General features: G+C 35.9%; 1 protein-coding gene across 6 annotated transcripts in view; it reads right to left on the bottom strand.

Moving 5' to 3' along the window:
- The window catches only part of PLEKHA5 (pleckstrin homology domain containing A5), a 237,530-nt gene that overhangs the window by 68,243 nt on the left and 142,362 nt on the right, over positions 1-26,925 (bottom strand). For all 6 annotated transcript variants that reach the window (XM_040642198.1, XM_040642200.1, XM_040642197.1 and 3 more), the window contains exons 6-11: positions 24,646-24,750; positions 22,746-22,818; positions 16,827-16,927; positions 12,893-13,008; positions 8,818-9,285; positions 2,468-2,933 (exon numbers count right to left, since the gene is read on the bottom strand). In XM_040642198.1, coding sequence (XP_040498132.1) covers positions 2,468-2,933; positions 8,818-9,285; positions 12,893-13,008; positions 16,827-16,927; positions 22,746-22,818; positions 24,646-24,750 — 1,329 coding nt within the window. The remainder of the gene's footprint in view (positions 1-2,467; positions 2,934-8,817; positions 9,286-12,892; positions 13,009-16,826; positions 16,928-22,745; positions 22,819-24,645; positions 24,751-26,925) is intronic.

Raw genomic sequence — 26,925 nt, 5'->3', positions numbered from 1 at the left:
AAAATGTGATACAGACACAAAGTGAGCAAATGCTGTGGGAAAAACGGCGCCAACAGAATTGCTTGATATAGGGATGGTGCAAACCTTCAATTTGTAAAAAAAAAAAAAAAAAAAAAAAAAGGCAGTATCTGCAAAGTGCAATAGCACACGGTATGCCTGTGTTTATTCTTTAAATGAATTTTTTACCCATCTTTGATTCTGCAATAGCAAACACTGGTCATGTGGAAAATACTGGTTCAGTGAGTTATGCAGATGTTGACACATATCAGTATCCAGTATCAGTAACACATGTTTGTTAATATCACCACAGATCTCGAAGCCCTGGAAAGCTGTCAAGCTCACAGTGGCAGATACAAGATTTCCAAAATCCTAATTTTTTCTTAAAAGCTCAAATTTGTCATCAGTGACAAATACTGTTAGTTGTTTTTCTGGAAGTGACAGGGTAACATTTTACTTTGAGAACTGTCTGTCAAATACCAAGTCTGAACAACTATAGTTTGTCATTCGTTCTTTCAAGTAAAAATGGTGTTTCATGAAAAAAGGAGCTAGTTCAGCTTACAACTCAATCACACAAATCTTTTTCTGTGTCAACCCTAATATTAGTTAGTACTTTGGTATGCAAGAGAAATGCTTTAAGCATATTTCCCATTTCGGCACATAGAATATTAAATGATATATAATGGAAGGTCGATTGAATAAAATTATCTTTTACTGCTTCATCAGGGATTTTTAAGTGAAACTGCTACTTTATTTCTACTGCAAGTATGTGGCAGTGAAGCATACAGTGACCACCACTGTAGTTTGGAGCCACTCCCTTAATTTACGCTAAGGTGCCAATACCCACCATTGCTTTTGAGCTATTAGAAAATGGTAGCACAATGAATAATGCCTTATTGCCATTATAAAAACAGTTTTGAGCTTATTTATAGACTCCCTGAAAGGGTCATGGGAACCCTCAGGGATCCATGGACATATGTTGGGAACCACTGATTACATCAAGGAAAATGACAGGATAGTCTGAAATAAAATTTTGTCAATGTTAAAGAAGTTTTTGGGAAGAGAAGCAGTAGACATTAGTCGACTGAGAACTAGATAGCACACATTGATTTTATATTTGTTGTTGAAACAGATGATAAATTTTAGCCAATACTATGAAAAATACTAATACCAGAAGAACACTTTTCAACCACGCACTAATAAATTGTATTAGAGCAGATTTGTCTTGAATATTGTTACTATTTATTTTGTTTTTTGAGAGAGAGAGAGAGGGCACATGCATGCACACAGGGGGAGGGGCAGAGGGAGAGGGAAAAGCGACTCCATGCTTAGTGCAGAGCCCCACATGGGCTTGATCTCTTGACCCTGAGGTTGCGACCTGAGCAGAAATCAAGAGTCGGATGCTTAACCGACTGAGCCACTGAAGTGCCCTACCGTTACTATTTTTTTTTTAAATCAAACATGATTTAGCCTTTGGATATACAAAGTGACAAAACATTGAACTTTGTTACCATGGAGTTCAAAGTGAGCCTTTTTTTTTTGGTGAGGCAAACTAAAGCTTCCTCCCAAAAAAAAGAAAAAAAAATCCTGATTGACTTATTCATTTCTAACTAATGCTTATTTACGGAAAAGTCAAACATATACTATGCAATGTTATAAGTGAAGGATTCAGTCTGTCATAAGGATAAGAAAAGGTACATTTTAAAATGGTATAAAGCAAAAAATTCCTTAGAATTAAAAAGAAAATGACAGAAAAATTCCTTTTCATTTTAGGATAGACATTAAAGAACTGGTTGCATATAGGTTGACTGATCAAAACGACTGCTTTAGTATTATAAAAAGCTAACTAACACAAAGCACTCTGAATTCACTCTGAATAATCTACTAAGCAATGCTTAAACTAACTGCATGTACAAGATAAAACATGATCTCTATGTATATTTTCATTTTAAAAGAGTATATATACCAGTAAGCATTATTATTCTAATATTAAATTGGGCATCTAAGGAGACATTTCAATAAGCCATATATGCAGCTGGTTAGAAGATGAGGTTAGCACTTATCTTAGCAAAGAGCAGGATGAGCTTGATATATGAATGCAGGTATGCTGGAAGGGGGCAGGCGCAGAATTTTCAACTGTGTGAAGAGCCAATAAAAATGCAAGTGGTCTTAACCTACATGGAAAGCTGATGAGATATGCTATCCAGCACAGAAAAATGCATAAGGCATCTGTTCTAAATAACTACTTCTGTGCCCTTGAGAGATGGTGTGTTGCAAGCTTAGGTTTTGATATGTGAGATTCTGACACAGCAGATTATTCTTGCTTAGTTTTTATAAAACAAAAGAGCTGCCTTGTTCACCTCCTCCCTATCGTCTTGTCTTTCACATTGAAAAGAAGGAAGAGTGTGGACAGAAATAAAACACAGCATCCATAAAGTAGTAGTTAACACGAGATGAGCACATATCTTACCTTAGGGTGGTGGACCCTGTGCCTGCGGTCTATCGTCACATCTCCTCTCTGAATTGGTGAAGATACTTCTGATCTGTATGTTCGTTGCGGGGAATATCCCTGATAAGCAGCTATTGACCCATGGGAAGGTGATGTGGGAATAGAGTGCATTGTCTGATCAGAAATATTAACCATGGTTTTAGGACTGGTCAAAGTACCGTGACGAGGGAGGGTGCTCTGCTTATTATAAAACTGCCGCTGCTGCCATTCGTAAAGCTGCCACATGGTGTCATCTCTCATTGATCTCCGTTTCTCTTCTGCTCCAGGTCCTACTGTTCTGTCATGACTGGAAGGGGTTACACTGCAGATACTTTCAGGCCTGGTCTTGCTGTTTCTTGGGAGTGTTCTATAACCCTCTGGATAGCGGGCCATGACCTGGGCTCTGTGGCTTGGCATATTTCTTGGTAATGTTTGGTAAGAAATTACTCTAAAATTAAAAAAAAAAATAATTGAAATGTAAAAATGAAGAAGAGAGTTGTTTTCCAGATTCTAAATTAGAGTGCATTTTTTCCCCCTTCTGGTAAGTAAAATATATATTGGGACTTACTTTTAAAAAGTTGATCAAAATATTACACAGGATGTAAAATATTAATGAACAGATTTTAACCTTTTTATGCAATTCAGTTTGATAAATTTACTACATGAAAAAACATCCTTGTCATTTACATAAAAGACTATTAATTCCAAACAACGTACAGTTTGGTTAAAAAAAGGGACACTTATTAGTAAGAACATCTAAGGTCTAATCTCGAGTCTGTCTCCATATCTTGTTTTTATATAAACAGACTCCTAGAATCCTCTCATTCATCTCACCGGAACAGGTAAGTGGGATCTCTGTGTAGGAATGGGGTACTGAAGGGTTTGAGTTGAGCCTATACAGCCCGAAGACAGGCAATGGACCACCGTAGGTGTGTGTGATTCCTCCACTGCAATGTTTCCTTCAGAAAGCACGGCTATTTCTGGAAGAAGTACATCACGTACATTTGTGGTCGGAAGAGAAAATTTCCCTTAATAACTTTTCTTGATTTGAAAAATAAAAATGACTTGAAGCTAAAGCTCAAAACTGAACCACTTAAAGACAAAATACTTAAAGATGACAATATTTAGATATACAACTGCAAATCTCAGGATTTTACATGTTTCTAGCATAGAAATGAATATTCCACCTTGGTATAAACATCTGTGGGAGGCTTTTTAAAGCAATCTAAAAATTCCTCATGGACATTAAGCATCTAAAATAAAGTTCTTTTAAAATGCTGTATTTTTGGGTATGGATACATTAGGCATATTACTAAGCATAGATTCAGTTTCCAAAAAGGAAAGAATAAAGTAGAATTTTTGTTTACAATTTTTTTAAAAAGACACTCTGATAAAAGCACTGCCTTGAATGTATTAAAACTATCCTTTAGCTAACCTCATGCCAGCAGATACATTAAATAAAAGGATTTTAAAAAGTGAATTAAAAATCTTAAAGTTAGCATTTGTGTTTCCCCACTATCTTCAGAGGTAGGCATAAGGTGTTATTACAATTCAAATTCTAAGTGCAAACACAACCTTTTTAATAACAGTAACCACAATAAAATCTAGATTTAAAAGATGAATATTAAATTGTCAGTATTCATCTTATGCTAGCATCTATACTGTGCATAAATTTATATCCTAATATAAAATTTAATTCAATAAACCAAATGTGGGAGAGTTGGGGCCCCATAAACCCAGGTTTCCTGACCTCTTCTTTCAATGTTTAGTTAATACTTTTCTTCTGTGTACTGTATTTTCAACAGAATATACTTTGGAATTGTGCATGCATAATTGCGTAATATCTTGCTGCCTCCTACTGGATGTTAAAATGCCCAAAAGGTTGGTGATTACGTAGACCAGAAAAGGTAGAAGATTTAATGTGTAAGTTACTCGACCATACTCTTCAGTCATCTGGAAATCCTTGGTTGATAAGCTGGATGTCAGAACTGTGTGACTCAAAGACTGTTGTCAGTAACAATGCAGACTAACGTGTAGTAAGAAAAGACTTCGTTGTGATTACGTGTAACGAACTGGCTGCATTCGAGCTCTGAGGTATGGGGAAATAAAAATCCCTGCGTAATTTGTGCCCACTGGGGCAGTAAAATGATGTCACCTTTACACAAACACCAGAGGGAGTCTCAAATATACCTTTTCGTGGCTTAAAGCACCCACAGAGGGGATAAAGCTGTGAAAAATACAGCAGTACAGTGGAAAAATAGTAAAGTGGAAAAAAAGCATTTGATCCAAAGTTAGGAGGGCCAAGATCCTTGCTCTTCTACTAAATACAAAGACCTGGGAGTTCATCTGGGACTCAGAGAATGTTAGACTGTGTGGTGGGTTTTTTTTTTTTTTGGGGGGGGGGGCGGTAGCATGTGTTTTGAGGACAGGGTAGGAAAGACCAAGAGCACATGCTCCTTTTATTTATTTTTATTATTTAAAGTAATCTATATGCCCATGTGGGGCTCAAACTCATGACCCTGAGATCAAGAGTCCCAGGCTCTACTGACTGAGCCAGGTGCTCCTCATATTCCTTTAAAAAAATTTCCTCATACCCCCTTTAATATCTGGGTTAAAGAAGAGTCAGTGGGCCCTCTAGAACTAGGATGGAGTCTCTTATTTCCTGAAACAGCACTCTTTTCATTATGTCAAAGATTCCCAAGACTTGGTTTTAATGAAAAAGCAAAATAATCCTTCTATTTGAAAAATTTCCCCTAACCCATGATAATTATTAAAAAAACCTTTTCAATTGTAATGGTTTAATGAAAAATAAAAATATACCCCTAAATTAGGAAGGGCATAATCTTGAAGTGCTACCTGAGTCCTTCATATGCTACCCAAATCTGGCAAACTGAAACTTCTGGAGATTTGGTTTTCTCATCTGTAAGATGATTTGATCACAAAACGATCTTATAGTTTGAAACTCCATGTCTTATTATGTATTTGAAGTATTTCCAATTCCTTCAACTGTTTCCCCCTAAATTAAGTTTCCTTCATCATGCTGGCTGTTCTTCAGCTTCTCAAAGTCTTTACAGGCTTGCTCAAAATTGAACACTGTGCCTCTCCCTCCCTTCCCCTCCCCATCCCCACAAGAACTATTGCAAGCAAGGCTAACCATTGGATGCCTTTGGGGCTGGAATGAAGGAGAAAGGTACCCAGTACTCTGATATAACCAGCATAAAGGTTCACTTCTTTGCTGCTTTCTTGCTGCAAATATTTCCTATTTTTTTCTCTGCTTGGTCTTCCCTCCTATCCCCACCTTCTCTGTTCCCACTAAAGCTAGAAACTGGAAAAAGTCCAGAGTTGGCAACCCCACGGCTATCTGCTTAGGAAGCCTGTCAGTCACAGAAATAAATTCCATCCTAGAAATTCTGTCCTAGTGCTAAAGCAATGTACCCCAAATATACCTTGATTAGGTCATTCACAAATTCAAGAACTATTATAGAAACCTTATTATGCAAAGGCTCTGTACTAAGCACTGAACTATATCACAGAAGAATATGCTGATAATATAAATATTAACTTTATATCCAGTTTGGAAATATGGGAAAAGATTATTTATAAACATATAAGGATGGGATATACACTGTTAATCCAAAACACAATAAAAAATTGTCTGTAAACTAAAGTTTAAATTCCATTTCAGAAAACCTATTGCACTAAACACCTCCATCAGTGCTCTGAAGCATTCACAATATGTGAGCTGGACCCTCTTATAGAGACGTACATGGAATCTGAACCTTTAACATATCATATGATCATTAAGAGTAGGCTAATTGATGATTACAAAGTTTAAAAGGCTCTTCTGCCATCTTTGAAACCACTTTTGAAGCATTTTAATAGAAAGTTAGGTTATTACCAAGTAAATTTATTTTTAGCCCATATACTTTCTAGCATTTTGAGACACGTTTTTCAAAAACTAGTTTCCTTCAGTGGTTTTCCCCAAAGAAATTCAAATTAAGCAAAGTGTGATTTACTTTTAAGTGAAAGCTTAAGAAACGAACACTGTAAGCTCCTTCATCAGGTTTGGTGCTCCATTCACCAGCAGCTGCCTGTCAAACCCCGTGAAAACCCTGTCCCTGTGATTCTGCCATGCAGAACAATGGATTAAGGCACCATGCATCTTAACAGTGCCTGCCACTCACAAAGAAACGTTAAAGCTCTGTTCACAGATGCAGGGATCTACTATGTGACTAAATATTAAACCTCTTTTCTTTCCATCAGAACTTTAAAAGCAAGCCTTTCATAAAGTTTTACAAAATGAATTATACTATGAATAACCTGTATGCTTCTTTCCACCAATAAAAATTACTTCATTATAAAACATCACAACTATTTCTTAAATATGAAGTTCATATAATAATGCAGATGATCTATCTCAATGATTCAAAGAGACTCTAGCCGGTGAATCCAAAGTTGGAGGGGAGAAAAACACAGAGAAAATCTTAGCTCAGAATAACCTTCAGAAGCTGTAGGTCTGCATTCAAAAGAAAAAAGTCACACAGAAAGCATTTATGTATGTTAATTATACCCATCAAGAAACCCAAAAGTTCTTGAAACTAATATTTATGCTCAACAATTAAAAAAATCTAACTTCCAAATGCTTGTCGAACCTCTTTATCTCTACAGTTTCAACCATAAGAAAGTATGAAATCATTGAGGAAAGTGATTTCACTAAGAAGTGAGATTTAATTTTCTGGGGAGAGGTTCAGCAAATTTTCTGGCTGGGATTTTTATTATTGTTTCCCTGAAAATGGTTACCTTAAATACTATCAAAAATCCATTCATTCCACCCTCACCCCCAACTCTGGCTTCTCTTTGGCCAGAAATAACAAATATGTCTCACAATTCTCCCTTGGGAAAATCAGAAAAGTGAGTGCTGAGGGTGAAGAAGAAAATGAAAGTGAACACGTTGCGGGAGTGTTTGTGTAGTGCTGGTTAAGATAACAAAGGATGAGGCCAAGTGCACCCAGGCCTTTGAGCTGCTCCTGAAAGGAGAGAGACTTTGGCTGACAGCCGCAGACGTCAGCCACGCCAACTGAGCAAACTGGAAGAACGTTCCTATACCTCAGAAGTTTCACTGTTAAGTTAATCTTCATTTAAGTCTTCAGGTAATTCTTCCCACTACCAGTACATTGAAGTATTTTTAAATTTTGCGTCGCCAAATTCCTGCCTAATGACAGAACACGTTTCTGATTGGTAGGTGGCTGCTTTTCCTCCATCTCCTCTGCTCTGTATTTTTCATCTCCTTTGCAGGCCCCTACAAACCCATGCTTTTTTCTTAAATGTAAATGTTCTTTCAGGTTTTCCTTTAGAATCTTTGTCTAGCCTCCAGCTGAATGAATTTATCTTTTCTCATCCTTACCTGTTAGTACTTTTGTTATAATGATGATGTCCCAAACCTTATTCAAGTCCAGATTTCTCTTGAGAGCTACAGACTACAGGCACCTCAAATTTAACCTGTCCAATCATTTATTACTTTCTCTCTTTCCAAATCTTCTCTATGAGGTTAAAGGCACTGAACCACCCTTGATGATCAGAGGCCTAACAGCAGGGTGTCATTCTTGATTTTCCCCTATTACTCAAACTAGACTGGGACTAGTTTGCAATCAAGCACGTCCAACCACTCAACTAGTCTTGTCAATCCTACCTTAAATATACCCTCTTCCTCTCCTCGTTTTACTGAGTCCAATAGCTTCTGAACTTTCTCGAATTTGCTCTCCAGATTCTGCAGCTGGAGAGATCTCTCTGAAACACCAGCGTGAACACATCTCTTCTGGCTTCTCTCTCCAGCCTCCTTTCTCCTGCACCATCACAGTGGATCCACCTAAGCCATTCCTGAAGCCATTCTGGATGTCTCTGGATTCCTTTTCCTGCTCCCTATCAACTCTGCAGTTTTGCATATCTAAACCAAGATAAAACAGGCCACCCTTTACATTTCATTTTGTATTTCACTTCCTGCAGAAGCGTTTTCTTGGACCCACAGGTTGTGTTGGTTGTCCCTGTTCTTGGAGGTATCATGTTCTTCCCTCATTTTGTCACAGTCCACTGGACTTGTTTATTTAACTTTCTCCTCTATAGGGTAAGGACCTCTTTGAGAAATCTGGACAGAACAACGGTAGACAGAGAAAAAAACACTCATGTCTGATTACCATTAAGAAGAGAGACAGGAAGCTATAATGTCTAAAAATGCAATTTAAACTACTATTTTTCAATAGGTGTATCAGAGACCAATTCCCACTGACAGAGTGTGAAAAATCTGGGTTCAGAACACAGAAGGACAAGACACTTACCCCCTCGTTTCTTCTTCATGACCCCTCCCCTTCTGGATTTTAATCCACTGTTCCAACTGTTGCATTGAGTTTGTCCTCTGGATGACGCGATCAGCCTCTGTGTGTAAGGGCCCTGTATTTGGGTGATTTCCACCTCTAAGATCTGCCAGGCTAACATTGACTGTTTTGTTCTCCGAACTATTCACATTGACTGGCCTATAGTGTCCAGTCTGAGCTGGGCATGTTGACCCGATCTCATATTCAGATGGCAGAGAATTCAACTTTACGCTATTAATTTTTGTTAAAGGTCTATCTTGACCATCCTTCTGAAATCCGTATTTTTCAGCTTCTAATGCCTTTTTTTCTTCATTTTTGCTTATTTCCTTGTTTTTCTGGTTATTTTGGACCTCTGGTTTAATTAGCACTCTATGGTTGGGAAAGTTATTGATTTCTTTAGCTGGTGCATTTTCAGATGTAATCTTGTCCACTCTGAAATCAGAGAAGAAAACTGTAGTAAATCAGATGAAATAATGCACATGTTATTTCTTGGATTCAATCTAGGAAAAATGTAAAATTACCTTTGACTTTACGGAAAAAACTGAAAGGGTCATAGAGAACAAGCCTGTATAAATTCCTAATATTGTGATACAAAAATTCAAGCACAACATCAGAATGTATAAACAGAAAGGAGGTGGGGGGAAGAAAACATAAAATATACGGTGTATAAAGCACTGAAGGATAAAAAGTGATGAGTGTCCCCATTAGAAATCTGGAAATAAAGCAAATTAGGATTGGCCCTTGACAGTAAAACCACAAAATCCACACTTAACGGACCACAGCAGCTAGTCATTTGAAATAAACAACGTGGCTTCCAGCCAGGAAGGTTTAACTCCTCTTCAGACAAACATGAGTCTGGTTTGTGGAACTGGCCGCACCAAGAAAGTGTAGTCTGATGCTGTCGGAGATCTGAACCATATGACTAACCAGCATGTTTGTATTCAGGAGGACCTGACTTTTGGTTAAGGGCTCTTACACACCAGACTGCGCATGTTCAGCCTGCAGCTCTACCTCTCACTGGCTTTGTCTCTGGACAAGGTGTGGAAGTTTACTGTGCCTCAATCTCCTCTTTGGTAACTGGGGAGAATGGCAGTACCAGGGTTATAGGATTGTGTGAGGTCCAGATGAGTATATCAGTGGCTGCCACAGACTTCATTGCTATTATCATTCTATCTCATCAAGCAATTCTGGATTAGAATCTGGCGTTCTATGTCCACCTCTCCACTGGAAGAATGCGCTGCTAAACAGTACGTGACCGGGCCACCAGCTTTACTGCTCACCATTCCAGCTGTTCTATCTAGGTCTTTTTGGTGAGAATCAGCGTCTCTGAGACCAATCACTTCCAGACTCTGACAAGACCAAGCTGAGTGTCTGAACCTGCATGAAACTGCCAAGACCATGCCATGCTGGGAGGCCTTTCAGGAACGGGCCAACCGTCCACATTTCAATATTCAGCAGTGCTCCTATCGGATCCTCATGTGGTACTGCTGCCAGTGTTAGTGACAAGCAGGAAACACACAACCCACACACACAGCTGGAGACAGAGTTGAGAATATGAGGAGTGAGGAAAACAATGAAAAGAAAGGTGACTACTTTTCGTAAATATGTGTATCATCCATACACTTAGGTTGGCTATAACTTACAGCTTCTAGATTGGAAGCAATATTAGACACTGGGAAAGTTAACTAAGATATGCTCTGGAGCTTCTTTCTCTTAAAACATAGAAGTCAGAGAAGATTTACACTAAAAGCACATTTATCTTAACTAAATTCTAGGGGTGAAGGAGTGGGTTTAACACTGAACATCAAATATCTGAAAAAAATTTTCATCTGAAAAAAAGTTTTAAACTTAGTTACCTCTAGTTAATCTAAAGCTATTATTTTAAATTAGAACAACACTGCCTTTTTTATCTTCATTTTTCCAAAGACTTATCATTTAAGAAATGTAATAAAAAAAGACATATATACTGATTTTTCAAATGGGAACAATTAATTTAAAAGAAATGAACTATCTAGTTAAAAGCTAGATGTTTTATCTCTTAGGTGATATACTCTGATAAATACTTGTAAGTATTCTAGCCATACAGGAAAGAGAGCCCATTACCTTCAAACCAAGGAAACAAAATCTCCCTACACTTATGAAATATTACAATTAGGTTCCTTCAGTTTGAAATATTGAGTAAGATCAACAAGGTGGGATAAAAATGCCAACAGTGAGAAGTAGAAGAAAAGACATAATTCCTACAGGATAATGGTGACATCAGGCTGGGCACATGGGTGCTCTTCAGTAATTTCTGGCTGAGTAAATTATATCAACACAACCTGCTAAAAATTGTTATGGGCACATAATCAACTAACAGGTTGTCAGAAGTCCAACCAAAAGACTATTATTTTTATCACCCTAAATTATGAATAATTATCAGTTTTTAGAGTGGAAAATACAAGAAAAAAAGTGGAAGTTAAAATTCTGAGATAAGGACAACATACAATATGAGATTATCTGGAAATCAAATATTTAAATTATGATACTGATTTCTTTATTCTAAATAATTCCTTGAAAATTTTACTCTAAGATTAAAATTATCTTTTGATTTTTAATTAATTATTTTCACCTACACATTTTCCCTAGCTATCAGTGCTAATCATTTCACCTTTATGTCCATTTGGATAATTTTTTTTTTTTTTTAAAGGAAACACCCATACATGGGGCTTGAACTCATGACCCTGAGATCAAGACTCCCATGCACCATCAATGGAGCCAGCCAGGAAACTCCTATTTGGGTAATTTTGACACATGAAATTCCAAGAGCAAATTTTCCTTTTATCAGCTTTCAACTTAGAATATGTAAATGATCGAGTTTTTTTGTTTTTGTTTTTTAAATAGGTGTCCTAGTGTTTAATCTGGGTCTTTCTTTCTTTTCTCTCCTTACTTTCTCCTAGCTCTAATGACTAGTAATTGGTTAAGTTGATTTGGACTTGATATTTAAAAAAAATAAACACAAATATATTTATGTAGTATCGACTTCATTCAGTCTTTTACTCAGCGAGTCAAAAGACTTCATTAGTACGTACACTAACCCTCCTCTCCACCCAAACTAAAGATTTATATTATAACAGTCCCCTAATTCCCTAAGAGAGAAAAAAGACCAAACTTGCAAGTAAGCATTGTCCTTGTATATGCTCAACTGCTGCTGGCTGGAAAAGAACTTACTTGTGTCACCGATCTTTCTTCAAATTACAGGAATACAATTTTTTTTAAAGCACATTATTCAGCTGCTATTTAAGTAGTTTTATAAACAGATTTCCTCTCACTGGTTCTTAATATAGTTGATTATTAAAATGATTCAGATGTTCAAGCAGAGAAAAAGAAATCACAGATCAATTTTAATAGTACATATTTATATTATCAAGGAATCTGAGTACTCAAGTTTCAAAAGAAAGAAGGTAGAATGCATCAAGAAATAGACATATTTAGAAATGATCTAAACTAATGAGTTGTTTTCTGGAGACATTTTTCATAAAACCATCAAAATTAACCAGGAAATGCTGAAGAAATGAAACTCATTAACATTTTTTATTTCTATTTATTACACTCCCAAAACACACACCATAATAAAGTTAGACAGCACAATAAAATTTGCTTCATGAATATAAATTCTCTTTTAGGATTTAGGCCTTAAAACACTGTCTTGTGTAGGTTTAAGATAACAATTAAAAATGTACTTACCGGAAATTAAAGGTAATTCTGTAAGAAGAAAGAATATTCGGTTTGAATGTTAGGATTCTGGATTCACCTCAGTACACTGATAGGTGAAAATGAATAAAGAGGAAATGTGGAATAAAAATGCAGGTGGTATCTCAAATTAACTAAAGGTATATTAATTTCACATAGAACATGAATTAATCCTTGCTTTCTGAGGAAGAAATGATTTCATATCATGACTAATAAAATGATATGTACTATGATAACGATATACACTTGCCGGGCATGGAATAAAACGTAAGTGGCAATCACCATCATTTTCCTTCCAAGCCTTTACCTTTTCACAGGTTCTGTCTGTACTAGGGCAGCATCTAACATGGCTTTCATCCACAATTCCATTTCCTTTCCTGTATCAGTGCAGAAATAATAGGTCCGCATGTTTGGATGGGCTGCCTGATTGAAAATGACAGGATCATTGTAAATAGATACACGGGATCTGTAAAAGAAAAAGAAATTAAGTGGTTCCCTACAGAGATCATCAATATCGACTTTCAAAGAAAGCAGATTTGGCTTACGGAGTTACAGAAATGAGTGACTTAAAATGGAATTCAGTCTTGAAAAAAATATAAATATTAAAATGTCCTCCCAACACTGCCATTTTCCTTTTGAGAATTAAAATGAGGAAAAAAGCTATATGGGAAGGAAAGGAGGTAAGAAATGAAGTTCCTTGTCATGCCTCCTTGCCATGCCTGTTCCACGTATACATCCCTAGCAATTTCCATTTACTACAATTCACACCTCTCTATTCAAGAATGTTCCATAAAAATAGAACTAGCAAACAATCCAGCAAATCCCCTTCTTATTCAAAGAAGAAAACATCAATTCAAAGAGAAATATGCATGGGTGGCTTAGTCGGTTAAGCAACAAAGTCCTGGTTTCCGCTTGGGTGGTGATCTCAGGGTTGTGGGATGGAGCCTGCATTGAGTGCCGTGCTGGGTGTAGAGCCTGCTTGGGATTCTCTCTCACCATTCCCCTCTGCCCCTCCCCCTGCTTGTGTGTACCCACTCTCTCTCTAATAGATAAATAAAATCTTTAAAGACAAAACAAAAAACAAAGAGATTTTTTTAGCCAACAATAGCCAAGATATGGAAGCAACTTAAGTGTCCACCGATAGATGAATGGATAAAGCAGACGTGGCAGACACACAGACACATACGCTGGAATATTAGTTAGCCATAAAAAAGAAATGAAATCTTGCAACAACATGAATAGTCCTGGAGGGTATTATGCCAAGTGTTACAAGTCTGACAGAGAAAGACAAATATTGTCTGATTGTACTTATATGTGGAGCCAAAAAAACAAAACAAATGAACAAATAAAACAAAACAGAAAGATACAGGGAACAAACCTTTGGTTACAAGATGCAAAAGGGATTGGAGGGTAGGCGAAAAAGGTGAAGAGGATTAAGAGGTACAAACTTCTAGTTATAACTAAGTCATAGGGATATAGTATACAGCATAGGGAATACAGGCAATAATATTGTAGTAACTCCATATAGTGACAGATGGTAACTAGATTTATTGTTGGGATCACTTCATAATATATAAAGATATCAAATCATTATGATGTACACCTGAAACTAACTGTATGTCAATTCCACTTCAATAAAAAAAGAATGTTCCAGAGCAACCAGCAACAAAATTAATGGAAATGTCCACGTCATAGCATTTTCTCCTTGTGTTAGCAATTTATTTAGTCTCCAAAAGGTGCTGCTGGTAAAGCATTTTGTTTAACCCTCATAGACATCTACATGCAAACACAAAAGATTTATAAATGATCCAATATGCTATTTCCCTTTAGCTTTTCATCTCAAGTGTCAGAGTTAAAATGTAAATATTTTGGCTTTGAGGAATGTCTTATGTAAGTGGTAAGTGGGTTTTTATCTTTATAGTGGTTCAATTCTGCCTCTGCTCCGGAGAAACGGGAAGAAAAACGAAATAAAGGCATCGATGAGGGACTGCTATCCAATGCGTGAGAACTGAGAGCTCAGCTTAGCATGTGGGCTGACCGGGCAAAGAAGGACGGCAGTAGTAGCTGTATCAAAGTAGAAAAAAAGGCCAAGGCAGAGAATTCTGTGGAGGAAACACTCTCAATTTCCATGTAAAAATGCCTGTGACAGTTTCCTATCACACACTGAAAGACAAGGAAAAACAAACAAAGGCTATTTGAGCGTACAATGAGGTAAAGGAGAGTATGAAGTACAGTTAGTCGGCTAACTATAAAAACTGGAGAGGAGTAAACCTGGAGCCACACACTTTACTCCAAAATCTTGACTATCTGCTTTATTTACAATGTCAAATTAGCTTTTTCAAAAATTTTTTTCAGAAAGAATCAAGACAGAAATAAATTCAATGAACACAGTGACCCAAATAACTACATAACCAACAAATCTCACTTGACCGTATTAGAGATATAAAACTATCCATGGGAACAACTTAAAAGAACCAGCTCAAACGCTACATGCTATTAAAATGATTAAAGCCACGGCGAAGTGTCCCTGGACTGCCTGAATCGGGTTTTGGAGAAATGAATGAAAGAGCATTGTCTACATCTGTGATGAACGGAAGGAACACAGGGCTAGGGCTAAGAAGATCGAGGTACAGCCACGACTCCTGTGCTAACAAACTACACCCAGGTTTGCCAGCTGCCAAATGGAAATAGTTATTTGATGATTTTCGAGTCTGTTATCTAGCTTTTAAGTTTCACAATCGTCCACGAAGTTTCTACTCACCATTGTGATAAGCAGCAGCCTCAATGTCAAAAGTGGCTCATAAGTTGGGAGGAAACACAATTGCGAAAGAGAATTTGAGAGAGAAATTACTATCCTTGTTACAGATAAAATAAAATTAATATCAAACCAAATAACTACAGAGAAAATATACTTAACATGCCATGGTCACTGTTACTGTGACTTCCACATTCTAATACTTAAGAGTCTAAGAACCCAGCAAAATTTCCTACAAAGAGTAAATTCAATAAACTTTTGCCAAACTGATGAGCAAACAAAAACAATTAAATTCATGATCAAATAACAGCATCATACAGTCTTACATGTAAAGGTAACTTTTATCAAGTTATTATTTTTTAAGTTATCAGTATTAATTTTTGTTAGAGCATCTTAAAATACTTAATTCTGTTTCTCTGGTTCACACTGTTAATAAAATTTATTGAAATTCCATGCCATTCCCTTCTTATCCACAGTATCTGCTCAGACATCACCTTCTCATTGAGGCCATCCATCACCCCCCCCCCACCACTATAGCTTTCCCGTTTTTTTCTCCATAGCTAATATGCAACATGTTAATTAACAAAAGTTGTAAACCAGCTGCAGTCCTGAGTATTCCTTAACAGAGTGGTTGGACATTAAAAATGGAATCAATTTTGTAGTGGTGTAAACATTTTCACTGTTAAATTATAGCATGTGTTACCTTTACTTTCCCCCTTTCCCTTCAAATGAAATTTTTACATCAAACCCTTCAGAGTTCTAATTTACAACTGACTTAAAAAATAGGTCACCTCTAAAATTTATTTCAGCCACAGTCATAAAGCAAAGAAGGCAGTATGGCTTTTCAAAACAAAAATAACCAAATTATCATTAAAGTGGCCTTTTACTTGAGGTATTCCACAAACCAGCATATCAGAAGCGGACAGGTTTTGTTAGTCAGAGGAGGGGGACTCAGCTGTGCTTGGATTTAGAAAGTTTTCACATTTCAATACCAATATTATCTCAAAAGTACCTGATGTTCATTATGTACTTAGACCCAAGAACATTTTTGCAAATATTCTCTAAGATCATAAATGTACATATGTTAAAAACCACAGTTGTTGTCTCTTACAGTACTCTTCCCCCAAACTTAACTATGAAAAAATTCAAACATACAGTAACCTTTAAAGAATAGTAAAGAATAGGCATCACCAGGACACCCACAGCTATATTTATCAATTATTAGCATTTTCACATATTTGCTTTATCTAGAAGCATTTTAAAGTACAGACATAAAGACACCTTGCCCTTAGATATTTGAGAACATGCTTCCTAATTAAAAGGGACATTCTCCTACTCGACCTTAAGACTATTAACTAATATATTCTAAATATAAAAATGACCATCACTAAAATATCTTTTTGGAATAATCTATGGGTCAATAACCATTTTTTAAATCAGTGCAAGATTCAAATACAGAATTAAAAAAGTATGACTATTTCCTTACCTTAAAAGCATATTTGCGATTAATGTGATCCTCAGAGGTAAGCATAGCAATCTGAAAACTAGGTAATAGTATGCTTCCCAAGATACCCTCTTCTTTCTCATCTAAGAGGTAATTGAACATCTGATTAGAATTTTAAATGTTCTCACGAAGCAGAATAAATTTTCTCAAAATTTATTTTGACCAAATCAAAAGGTTCTTATATATATATATATATTTATATATATATATATATAAAAATATATATATATGAAATGAACTGTACTCTTGTCTCATTCAGATAGTTCTTTACAAGGTTTTAAAGGAAATATTAAACAGCACAAGGATGTATACTTTTCACTTTCAATGAGCTTCCCCATCCTAAGCAAATCAGAAATGGTTCTCACACATCAGAGAAATGTCAATTAGACATAACAGCATACATTTGTTTGGCATATATATACCATATTCTACAAACCCCTTGATATGTGATTCATTGAAAATATATTAGCATGTAAGTAACAACACAGAAGCCTTACAAAATCAAGCCATCCACATGTCTGGTAGGATTTAAATGCCCAACCATTTCAAGCCAAGACAAATGCACAGCTCACTTGCTCATGCCCTCCAGTCTGCCTCCAATGTCTCATTATAAAGCCTTCCTTGACCACACTATTTTTAACTGCTTCTCATCCTAACCCATCCCAGAGCCCTCTCTTCTCTTTCTGGAACTTTACTGTAAACCCCCCCCCCCAAATACCTTAGACACACTATATGCTTTATTATTTATCAACTTTCTCTCCCCAGAATGTCAACTCCATGAAGACATTTAGAATGACAGATGCTAAAAAACATCTGAATAAATATACATCTTAAACTATGCTGTAAAAATTATATGATTTTTAAAACATATAACTGTGGTTAGCTTTTACCAGTCATTCTGATACACAACAAAGTTACGGGAATAAATTACAGGCCTACAAGGCAAGCACATAAAACACACCCAGGAAAATGACAAAACATTAATCTTGGCACAGTATAGATTCACATTATTAACTTGCTGCTTGGGGGCAGAGATGTTTATGAAATTCGAAATATATAGTTCATTGTTAGAAACCCATAAGACAAGTTAATAAAGCTGTGCATTAAGTTGATGAACTCAGCAATGAGAAAAACCGTAAATGAGAAATAATTCTTTTTATTATGCTTGCCATGTTTTTTTATTATCATAAACTCAACAAGGAATTTTATTTATTTTCCCCTCATTTCTAAAATATATGGTGAAACTTCCAAATGAAAGAAAGTTGCTTTCAACAGAGGTTATTTCTGTAGCTTTTCTCATAATGCAACAAAATTCTGTTCTTACTATACTGTGTTCATTCAGGTATAGTTCATTAATAAATGAAAGAATGAACAAGTGCAGATTTAGTCTAAAAGGTTAAAAAAAGAGGTAGAAAGCAGTCATCAATTATAGAGAATATGACAATTTAAAAGAGTGAGTCACATTCTAACTCTAAATCCAATTTTGTTTATATAAAGCATATAATCAGAAACACCTCATGAAGTCATCTTTATTAAAAAATAATTTTTATCAAATAATACATTCTCTTATGTTGCATTATTGGAAACGGTGGTTTTTCCTAAAGTTATTTCAGAATATGCACAGGCACTATGGCAATGGTGATTTCACTGGATCATCACGAATGGTTTCCCAGACGGACACTAAGCAGTTATGAGATCTTGGCAAGTTATCGCTGCTGGGTATCTCAGTTTCATCAACTATAAAACTGAGGAAAACAGGACTTAACTGCAAAGGACTGTTGTGAGGGTTAAATGAGCTAACAGACATGAAGAACTCAATAATGCACTCAGCCCATTTGAAGAGTTCAATAAATACTGCCCTTATTATATAAAACTAAGGGCACTGCATATATAAAAATCTTCATCTTTTGTCAAATGACGATCTTAAGAGTTCTTCACTAGATTCTTCGAATGTTCCTAATCATGACATTCTTCTGTTCGGTTCTGTCAAGCCTGACCTAGTAACTGTCTTTCACCCAAAAGGCTTCATACATTGACAAGCAACGAGTGGGTACTGATTATCTGTAGAATGAACAGACTCTCCAGGGAGGTGAGCTGGGCCTTTTGTTAGACTGGATGGCAGCCCAACTCCCTCTGTCCCAACCTAGTTCCTTCCCTGCCACAGGTTAATGGTCCCATGAGCAGTCCCCAGTAAGCCTCTTGCACTCTAATCTCCAACACAGAGCTCATGTCCTGGGGAACATAACCTGGGACAAGAACCAAAAGAATCTCAACACTGACTGGATTCAAGTAACATTTTAGACTCCCCACTTCTGCTTCAGCTTTAAAGATGTTTGGGTAAAAGACAAAAACCACATATATAATTATACCTGGGTATATAACTTACAGACTAGAATATTATTACTAATTATCATTACCTAGAATACTTCAATACTTTGTTAACCGGTCTCCTGGCTTGTAGTTCAAGTGCTAGGGTGATTTTTCTAAAATGTGCATTTGATCCCATTATTATTCTTGCATTTAAGACAGAGTTAAAACTCATTAGGATGGTAAACAAATGCCTTTTGTGCCTCGATCTACTTTTTAGCCTTTACTCCTGCTATGTCTGCAGGCATAACCTTCATTCCAGCAACATAAGCCCCATGTGTAATTTTACAAATATGCCATGCTCATTCATGCTTTGAACATGCTAAGCCCACTGTCTAGATCATCCTTCTTTCCTAATTCTTTCCTTGTACACCGGGTCAACACTCATAGTCAACATAACTGAATACTATGACGTTCTTTCTTAGATTCCTTTAGCTAATCTGTGAGTTCCACGAACAGTGGAGTTTATATTGTTCATTTCTATAACCTACTACCTAATAATGTATCTGGTGCATCAAAAGTGCTCACTGCTGGCTACCACCTTAGTCTAAGCCATTATCATTTCTACCTAATAATTCCTAACTAGTCTCTGTTTCCTTCCTTCCTCCTTATAATCCATTTTCTAAGAGCAGCTTGAATGAGCCTTCTACAGTGTAAATCAAAGCATATCACTCGTATGCTGAAAAACATCCAATTATTTGCCTACGGTATTCAGTAGAATCAAAACTGTAGTAGAGTGTGACTTGGTGCAATCTTCCTTCCTCCCCCCTGCCTCCCTGTTGCTAGCCCTCCAGCTGGGTACAACGGATTCCTTCTGCTCCTTCAATGCTCCACTTTCCTAACCTCAGAGCCTCTGCACTATTGCTCCACCTGCCTGAATACTATACTCACGCCGGCTCTTCTTCATCATTTATACCTTGTTATCTAAAACATCGGCTCAGAGAACTGATCCAAAGAAATCTTTCCTCCATGCATCTTTCATACAATGACCTTATTTTCCTAAAAGCACTTATCATCGTATTTATTTATTTGAATTTATTTATGTCTCCCTGATTCCTCTAGAATGTAAGCTTCATGAGAGCTTTCTTTCACTGTTTTGACAGCACCTGGAATGAAGCAGGTCCTGCTCCATAAATATTTGTTGAATGAATTAAGTCTCATAATAAGTTTTGTCAGTAGACAGACTATAAAACAGAACAATCTAAGTGTTCTGTCATAATATGCCTGCTACTTTGCAAAGAACAGTGGGAACTCGAGCTTCCATCTGGTATTGGCTGCTAACCTATTGTAAAAAAGAGCAAATCACTTATTTTGTCTTACTTTCCGTATCTGTGAAATGCGGAGTGGTTTGTCAAAAAATTCTGATAGTGCACTGTATATGTCAGTATACGAGACACTTGGAAAGATACAGAAGAAACGAATGGGGCTGCTGTATTCAGCACGTTAAGAGAAGAGATCTGTATAAGGAAAAAATCCTGTGGTTAAGATAAGTGCCTAGGTATAAATCCTGGCTCTGACACTTGCCAGTTGTGAGACTTCAGGCAAGCAATATGACCTCACTGTCCTTTAGGGTCCTCTTGTGTGAAGGGGCAAAAAGTAAGATTTCCCACCTTGTTGAATGGCTATAAGGAAGAGATGAAATAGATCATCTACGTTATGTGCTTAGTATATAGTAAATGCTCAAAAAAATGCGACATATTATGATCATCTCACTAAAATCGGATAGTTTTTATTTCAAAATCTGACAATTACTGTTGATAAAATAGTGAAAGTGTATAATATCATCTACTCATTTCCAACCATCTAAAGTGCAGAAGTGAGTTAAATGGTATTTCTTTCTTTTTTATATTTTCTTCTTTTTTACATTGCTCCTGGCTGGCAAACCATACTAAAATTAATAAATATATTGAGTGTAAAATGCATATGGTTAATAATAATATGGAATCTCATATTCAACATGGCTTCTGAACTCAGCATTTGTATTTTTAAATTAGATTAAAAGTTCTTCTATTTTAATAATAGTAGTAAGCAGTACCTTTCCATGAGCAATGATAGCAAGTTTTAAGGAATTCAGTGTTCTTTTTGTGGTAAATTAACATTAAGGAATTTTATATCAGAATAATAATAAATATTTTCTTGTCCTCATTTAAAGCTCTAAATAGACTATAAATAAACTGGAAAAGAGAGAAGTACAAGCTATAAGCTTAGAAATAATGCCTTAAGTTATATATAACTCCTGACCTTCTGAAAGAGTGGGAAAACCTTTAAGATAAATTGTAGAGTATGGTTGGCACTTAAACTAAAGACAATACCACAATTGCTGCCTGACCAACATCTCTATGACAAAATGAAATTTTATAGGTTTGGTTAATTCTGACTCAGCAGTGCTTCTCAACCACAGTTTGCCATGGGGGAAAAACAGATGAATACAATTCTACTAATTTCAAATTTGAAGGTTAACGCATTATATTGCTCTGATAGATGACCACAGAATTTCATCACACTTTTTTTTTGTATAATCACAAATTATTAATCAGTTCTAAAATCCTGTTATATCTTGTGAAATACATATCTAGAGAAGTTATAAATTATTAAACATGCTTTGACAATCTAATTCTTTAGTGACTGCTTCCAACCGGACTTTATAAAGTAGGAAAGAGCTACTGTCCAGATTCATGATTTTATACTACAGCCAAAGCAGCTTTCTGTGGAGAGCACAGCCTATGCAGACTTCTCTTTGTTAGGTACCAACCGTGTAGTATCTAACAGATCCATATACCACAGAGCAGAGACTTCTCTGGACTTTGCTTTAAAATTGTATTAATCAATAACTTACTAACAAGAAAACATATTAAAAAATGGAGTGTATGATATCCATATGGGAGAAATGAAGACTATCAACCCATACCTAGAGAGTACCTTTATTTCTTTTACACCAACATTACAGCCTGGTATATATCCCTTACACAGCTGTCTCCATGTTTCAGGGAGGATGTCATTGTTTTAAAAAGGAGGGGGGGAAGCAGGGAGGGTGGAGATCATAATAAGTACATTTCTTTGTACTTAAAAAAAGAAAATTGCCGATACATCGGAGTAACCTCTGATACTCTCAAGACATTTGCAGGGGAGTACTGTGTGTTCAATAAATCAATAGCTGGATCTAACGAAGCTGACACATAGAAATAATCTCATCAAACTAATGACTTTTATCTATTAGGCACTGAATTCAAGGATAACATTACAGAGTGAAGATTCATATGCTATTTACATAAAACAAGTAAGATTAACACAATCAAACTACAGAAATGGACCAAAACTCAAGACTAATCTGCTTGAAGCACTATACTGTCTTCAGTCATACCTCAATTACTCAGTATTATGCAGGGATGAAGAAAAGGTTTTTTTGATACTGTTTGTTGATAATAAAACAGCCAGAGAATTATAATGTTTTTTTCTTTAAAAAAGTATCCACTATTTAACATATTCTGTTGCAATTATGCCATAACACACTAAGACAGTTTATGGTAAACTCACCTCTGTAATAAAAGAGGCAAAGGTCAGAAAGCACGAACCAGCGTTTCTTCCACAGCTTCATGCCAGTACTGTCCTAAATCAAATCAGCATATTACAGGGTTTTTTCTCATTACAGAAAATTCAGATTCATTTCTGATGCATTTATTTAAAATAACCTTTTAAGACAAGATGTATTCGATATAGGCTAGACAGAAACCTAACTAAAAAGCCAAAATACGGAGGCAGTTTTCTAGAGACTTGTATCACGTGAACATGAAGATATTCCCAAGTATACAGGTCTCTGAAAAGGAATATTCTCACGTGAAAAACACTTTTGAAGCAATCTGATTTGGCTTCATATTTGTAAGCAATTTGAAATTCACTTTTCTGAACACACATGTCTGCTAACATGAGCATAATGTAACTATGTGGCATTGTGTGTATTCTGGTAAACCATGTTTAATAAATATGTTAATCTTCAACAACATGAGAAATATGTGATTTGAAATTATCCCAAAGGTAACGTGATTTAAATGACTGTGAATAAAGGAAACTTAGCATACAAATACATTTCACAAACATTTTTTTCTTCTTGCATATACAGTTTGGGTTTTGCTCATCTTGCAAAAAAGAGTGCCTCTTTGGCAGCTTCTTCTAAGTAATTCAGTTAATAAAAATACCAAGCTCAAACAAAATTACAATTTTAATAAAAATTACGTTCCCCCATGCAATAAAGCAAAATTGCAAGAGAAAATGAAACATACACACATACACAAAGGCAAAAAAAAAAAAGGCCAGTTTGGATGTGCGTTAATATTTATTTATTTCTAGTTGTAACCACCTAAAAATGACTTCAGAATTTAAATTATATAGGTAAAAATCTCAAAACAAAAGATTTGTCCTTAAAATTGACAGTTACACCAAAGAACCAAAAAAAAAAAAATCTTTTTTAATGGTATTTTCAGTTTCCTAATAATATTCTTTAATACAAATAATTAAAAAGTTTAGACTTTTAAGTGACTCTGAAAGCAAACTCTCTGTAAGTCACACACCTATTATAAAATAAACACTCATGGTAGAGAAGCTGGTTGGTGACACTTTTCTAATACAAATTAATCAAGGGATCAAGAAACGATAACAAAAATCATTTGAAAGAAGTTCCATATCCTTGGGGCGCCTGGGTGGCGCAGTCGTTAAGCATCTACCTTCGGCTCAGGGCGAGCCGTGATCCCAGCGTTGTGGGATTGAGCCCCACATCAGGCTTCTCTGCTGGGAGCCTGCTTCTTCCTCTCCCACTCCCCCTGCTTGTGTTCCCTCTCTCACTGGCTGTGTCTCTCTATCAAATAAATAAATAAAATCTTAAAAAAAAAAAAGTTCCATATCGTCTATTAGGCTCAATATTAATGCTAAGCTATCTGAACATAATTTAGACTTACTAGAAAGACTAGTTAAAAAATTTTTTTTCAGGGGCACCTGGGTGGCTCAGTTGGTTAAGCGTCTGCCTTCGGCTCAGGTCATGATCCCAGAGTCCTGGAATTGAGCCTATATCAGGCTCCCTGCTCAGCGGGGAGTCTGCTTCTCCCTCTTCCAATGAAAAATACCTCTGTATGTTTTTTACCCCATTTAAAAATGTTTCTGCCTGGATAATGTTAGCAAATTATTGCTAACATTTTCATACAGCATTTATAATTTCAAACCTAGAAATACCTGTAACAAACACACAATTTCTGTTCTAAGTAACAATTACCTTTTCTTTCTTTACTGTTGCCCTAACAGTCTTCAGTGGTAATAAAAACAGTCTGGATGACTACTCTACAGTTCCTTCTCCATTTTATATTATTTTCCTATGTACATTCAGTTGAGAAGGTCTCCTTTGATTCCATCTTTCTTTCACATCAAATGGAAAATAAACACAAAATACCTGTTTATAAAGCCAACCTCGTCTGACCACAGGTGCATTAGGATTCCTTTTAATTGAATTTGATCTCTTTCCAAAATTGTGAACTTTTTTTGAAGCTCGTGAAGTCTAAATAGAAAAAAGCAAAACGGACAATGTGTTATTAATGCATAGGTATTTATATTTCATCTTCATAGTTTTATCTCTTCAGATTTCTCTGAAACTTGCGGGACTTAATCTTTTTAGGTGAATTATAGCAATCCTGCCTTTGAGGACTTACTTGTTTCAAGTGTAAGAATTCGCGAAGAATTTTTCTCCCAGGATATTACAAAGAATCACAAGTTTTACAATCTGTCCTTTAAAACTGGGACATACAATTTTTTTTTTTTAAGAGAGGGAGAGAGAGCAGAGCGTGCGCATGCACACACATGAGCTGGGGTGGGGTTGGGGGTGGGGTGGAGAGGCAGAGGGAGGAGAGAGAAAATCTCAAGCACACTCCACGCCCAGCGTGGAGCCCAGTCTGTGGCTCGATCCCTTGACCCTGAGATCACGACCTGAGCTGAAACCAAGAGCCTCTTTGTTAGGGCAACTGATTTTTGTCTTCAGCTCAGGTCATGATCTCAGGGTCCTGGGATCGAGCCTTGCATGGTGCTCCCTGCTCAACAGGGAGTCTGCCTGAGGATTCTCTCCCACTCTCCCTCTGCCCCCCACCGCCACCCATACTCTCAAACAAATTTTAAAAACACAAAAAGGTACAATGTATGGCAGTATTTTGTCCTACCTGCTATATAAATTGAATAAACCTTGGGTAAAAATGAACAAATTTTTAAGAATTAATGAATGTAGAATTTTTTTGCTTGCTATCTGCATTAAAAGTGTTTCAATTATAGAAAGTGAACAGTGTCAAGTCAGGTGTCAAAAGAAATACTCAGATACAAAATATAAAACATATCACATCAAGTCAACACAAAACTGGAAGGATCTGCTTAATGTCATGTAGCACTTTTTCCTTTATGGGCACCTCTGAACTTAAATGATATGAGACAGATGGTGTTTACTGTATTCTTAAAAGTGTACATAAGGATATACAATCTTCTGAAATCTGCTATGTTTAGCATGAAGATAATTACTTCGGTAGGAATGGTAGTGGTAAGCAACAAAAACAAAGAAGCTGAATTTGAGTTCTCTATAAAAGTGATATCAAATTATTTCTAATTTTTCAACTTATCTGGAATCTAGCATATTTCCTTAGAATTTTGTTTTTTGAAGCTTCTATCAGTACATAATAGAATATTAAGACCCAATATCAACCCCATTTTCCCCAAAGCATGTTTTGTTGACAATTTTAACTTACTCTCGAACAGATAAACGCTTAAACACAGTATAAAACTTAAACGGTATACTAGGACCTGTCTACTTCTCACCCCTGGACTCTAGCACCCAAACAATCTCATGAGGCAATCAATATCAAATGTGTGTACGTGTGTATCTATTCATTTAAAATAACTGTTTTCATAGGTATGGAATATCTTTTCTTCGTCAAATGACTACATATGTTCCACAACTTTTGTTCCACTGTATCTTGGAGCTTATTACATACAGAAAATAACTATTTACCCACAGTGTTGTCAATGTACTGTGCAAGAAAACTTTTCAACCTCTGAAAATCAGGTATGTGAAAAATGGTACCGTTTTTTAATTTTAATTAGCATTTTTTATATTATGAGTGAGCTTGAACATCATTTTCATATATTTAGCAGTAAAATTCTATTTTCTGGGAAGTGATTTTACATAATTTGCCCATTTAAAAAAGGTTGTAAGCCTTTTCCTTACTGACTGATAAAACCTCTTTAATTTTAAAGGTATTATTCTTTAATTGTCATATGAATTGAAGATATTATGCATGCATGATAATTATGTATGGTTCAATCTCTTGTTATTTTTATTTTGATTTGTGGGTTTTATGTCATATTTAGAAAGCCCATCTGCATTCTGAGCTTGTTTGATCTTTAAAAATCTTCCATTGTTTTTTGTAGTGTTTCTACAGTTTTGTTTTTAACATTTCAACATCTGATCCATTTGGAAAATTTTTAGTATAAAGTTTGAGGCACAGATCCAACTTTCTCTCCAGATAAATGACTTGCTAGCTGGCCCTCAACCTACCTATCATTTCTCTAGATTTTGATTAAAGTATATTAATGAAGCACTATAATGCTCAGTTATCCTACTAGCATTTTATGTTATACAAGAATTAGAAATTACTTACATTATTTGGAAATTTACATTAACTTATAAAATATTCTA

The sequence above is a fragment of the Ursus maritimus genome, unplaced genomic scaffold (assembly GCF_017311325.1).
Source record: "Ursus maritimus isolate PB19 unplaced genomic scaffold, ASM1731132v1 scaffold_26, whole genome shotgun sequence".
Taxonomy (NCBI): Eukaryota; Metazoa; Chordata; class Mammalia; order Carnivora; family Ursidae; genus Ursus; species Ursus maritimus.
This window is presented reverse-complemented; position numbering and strand designations above follow the sequence as displayed.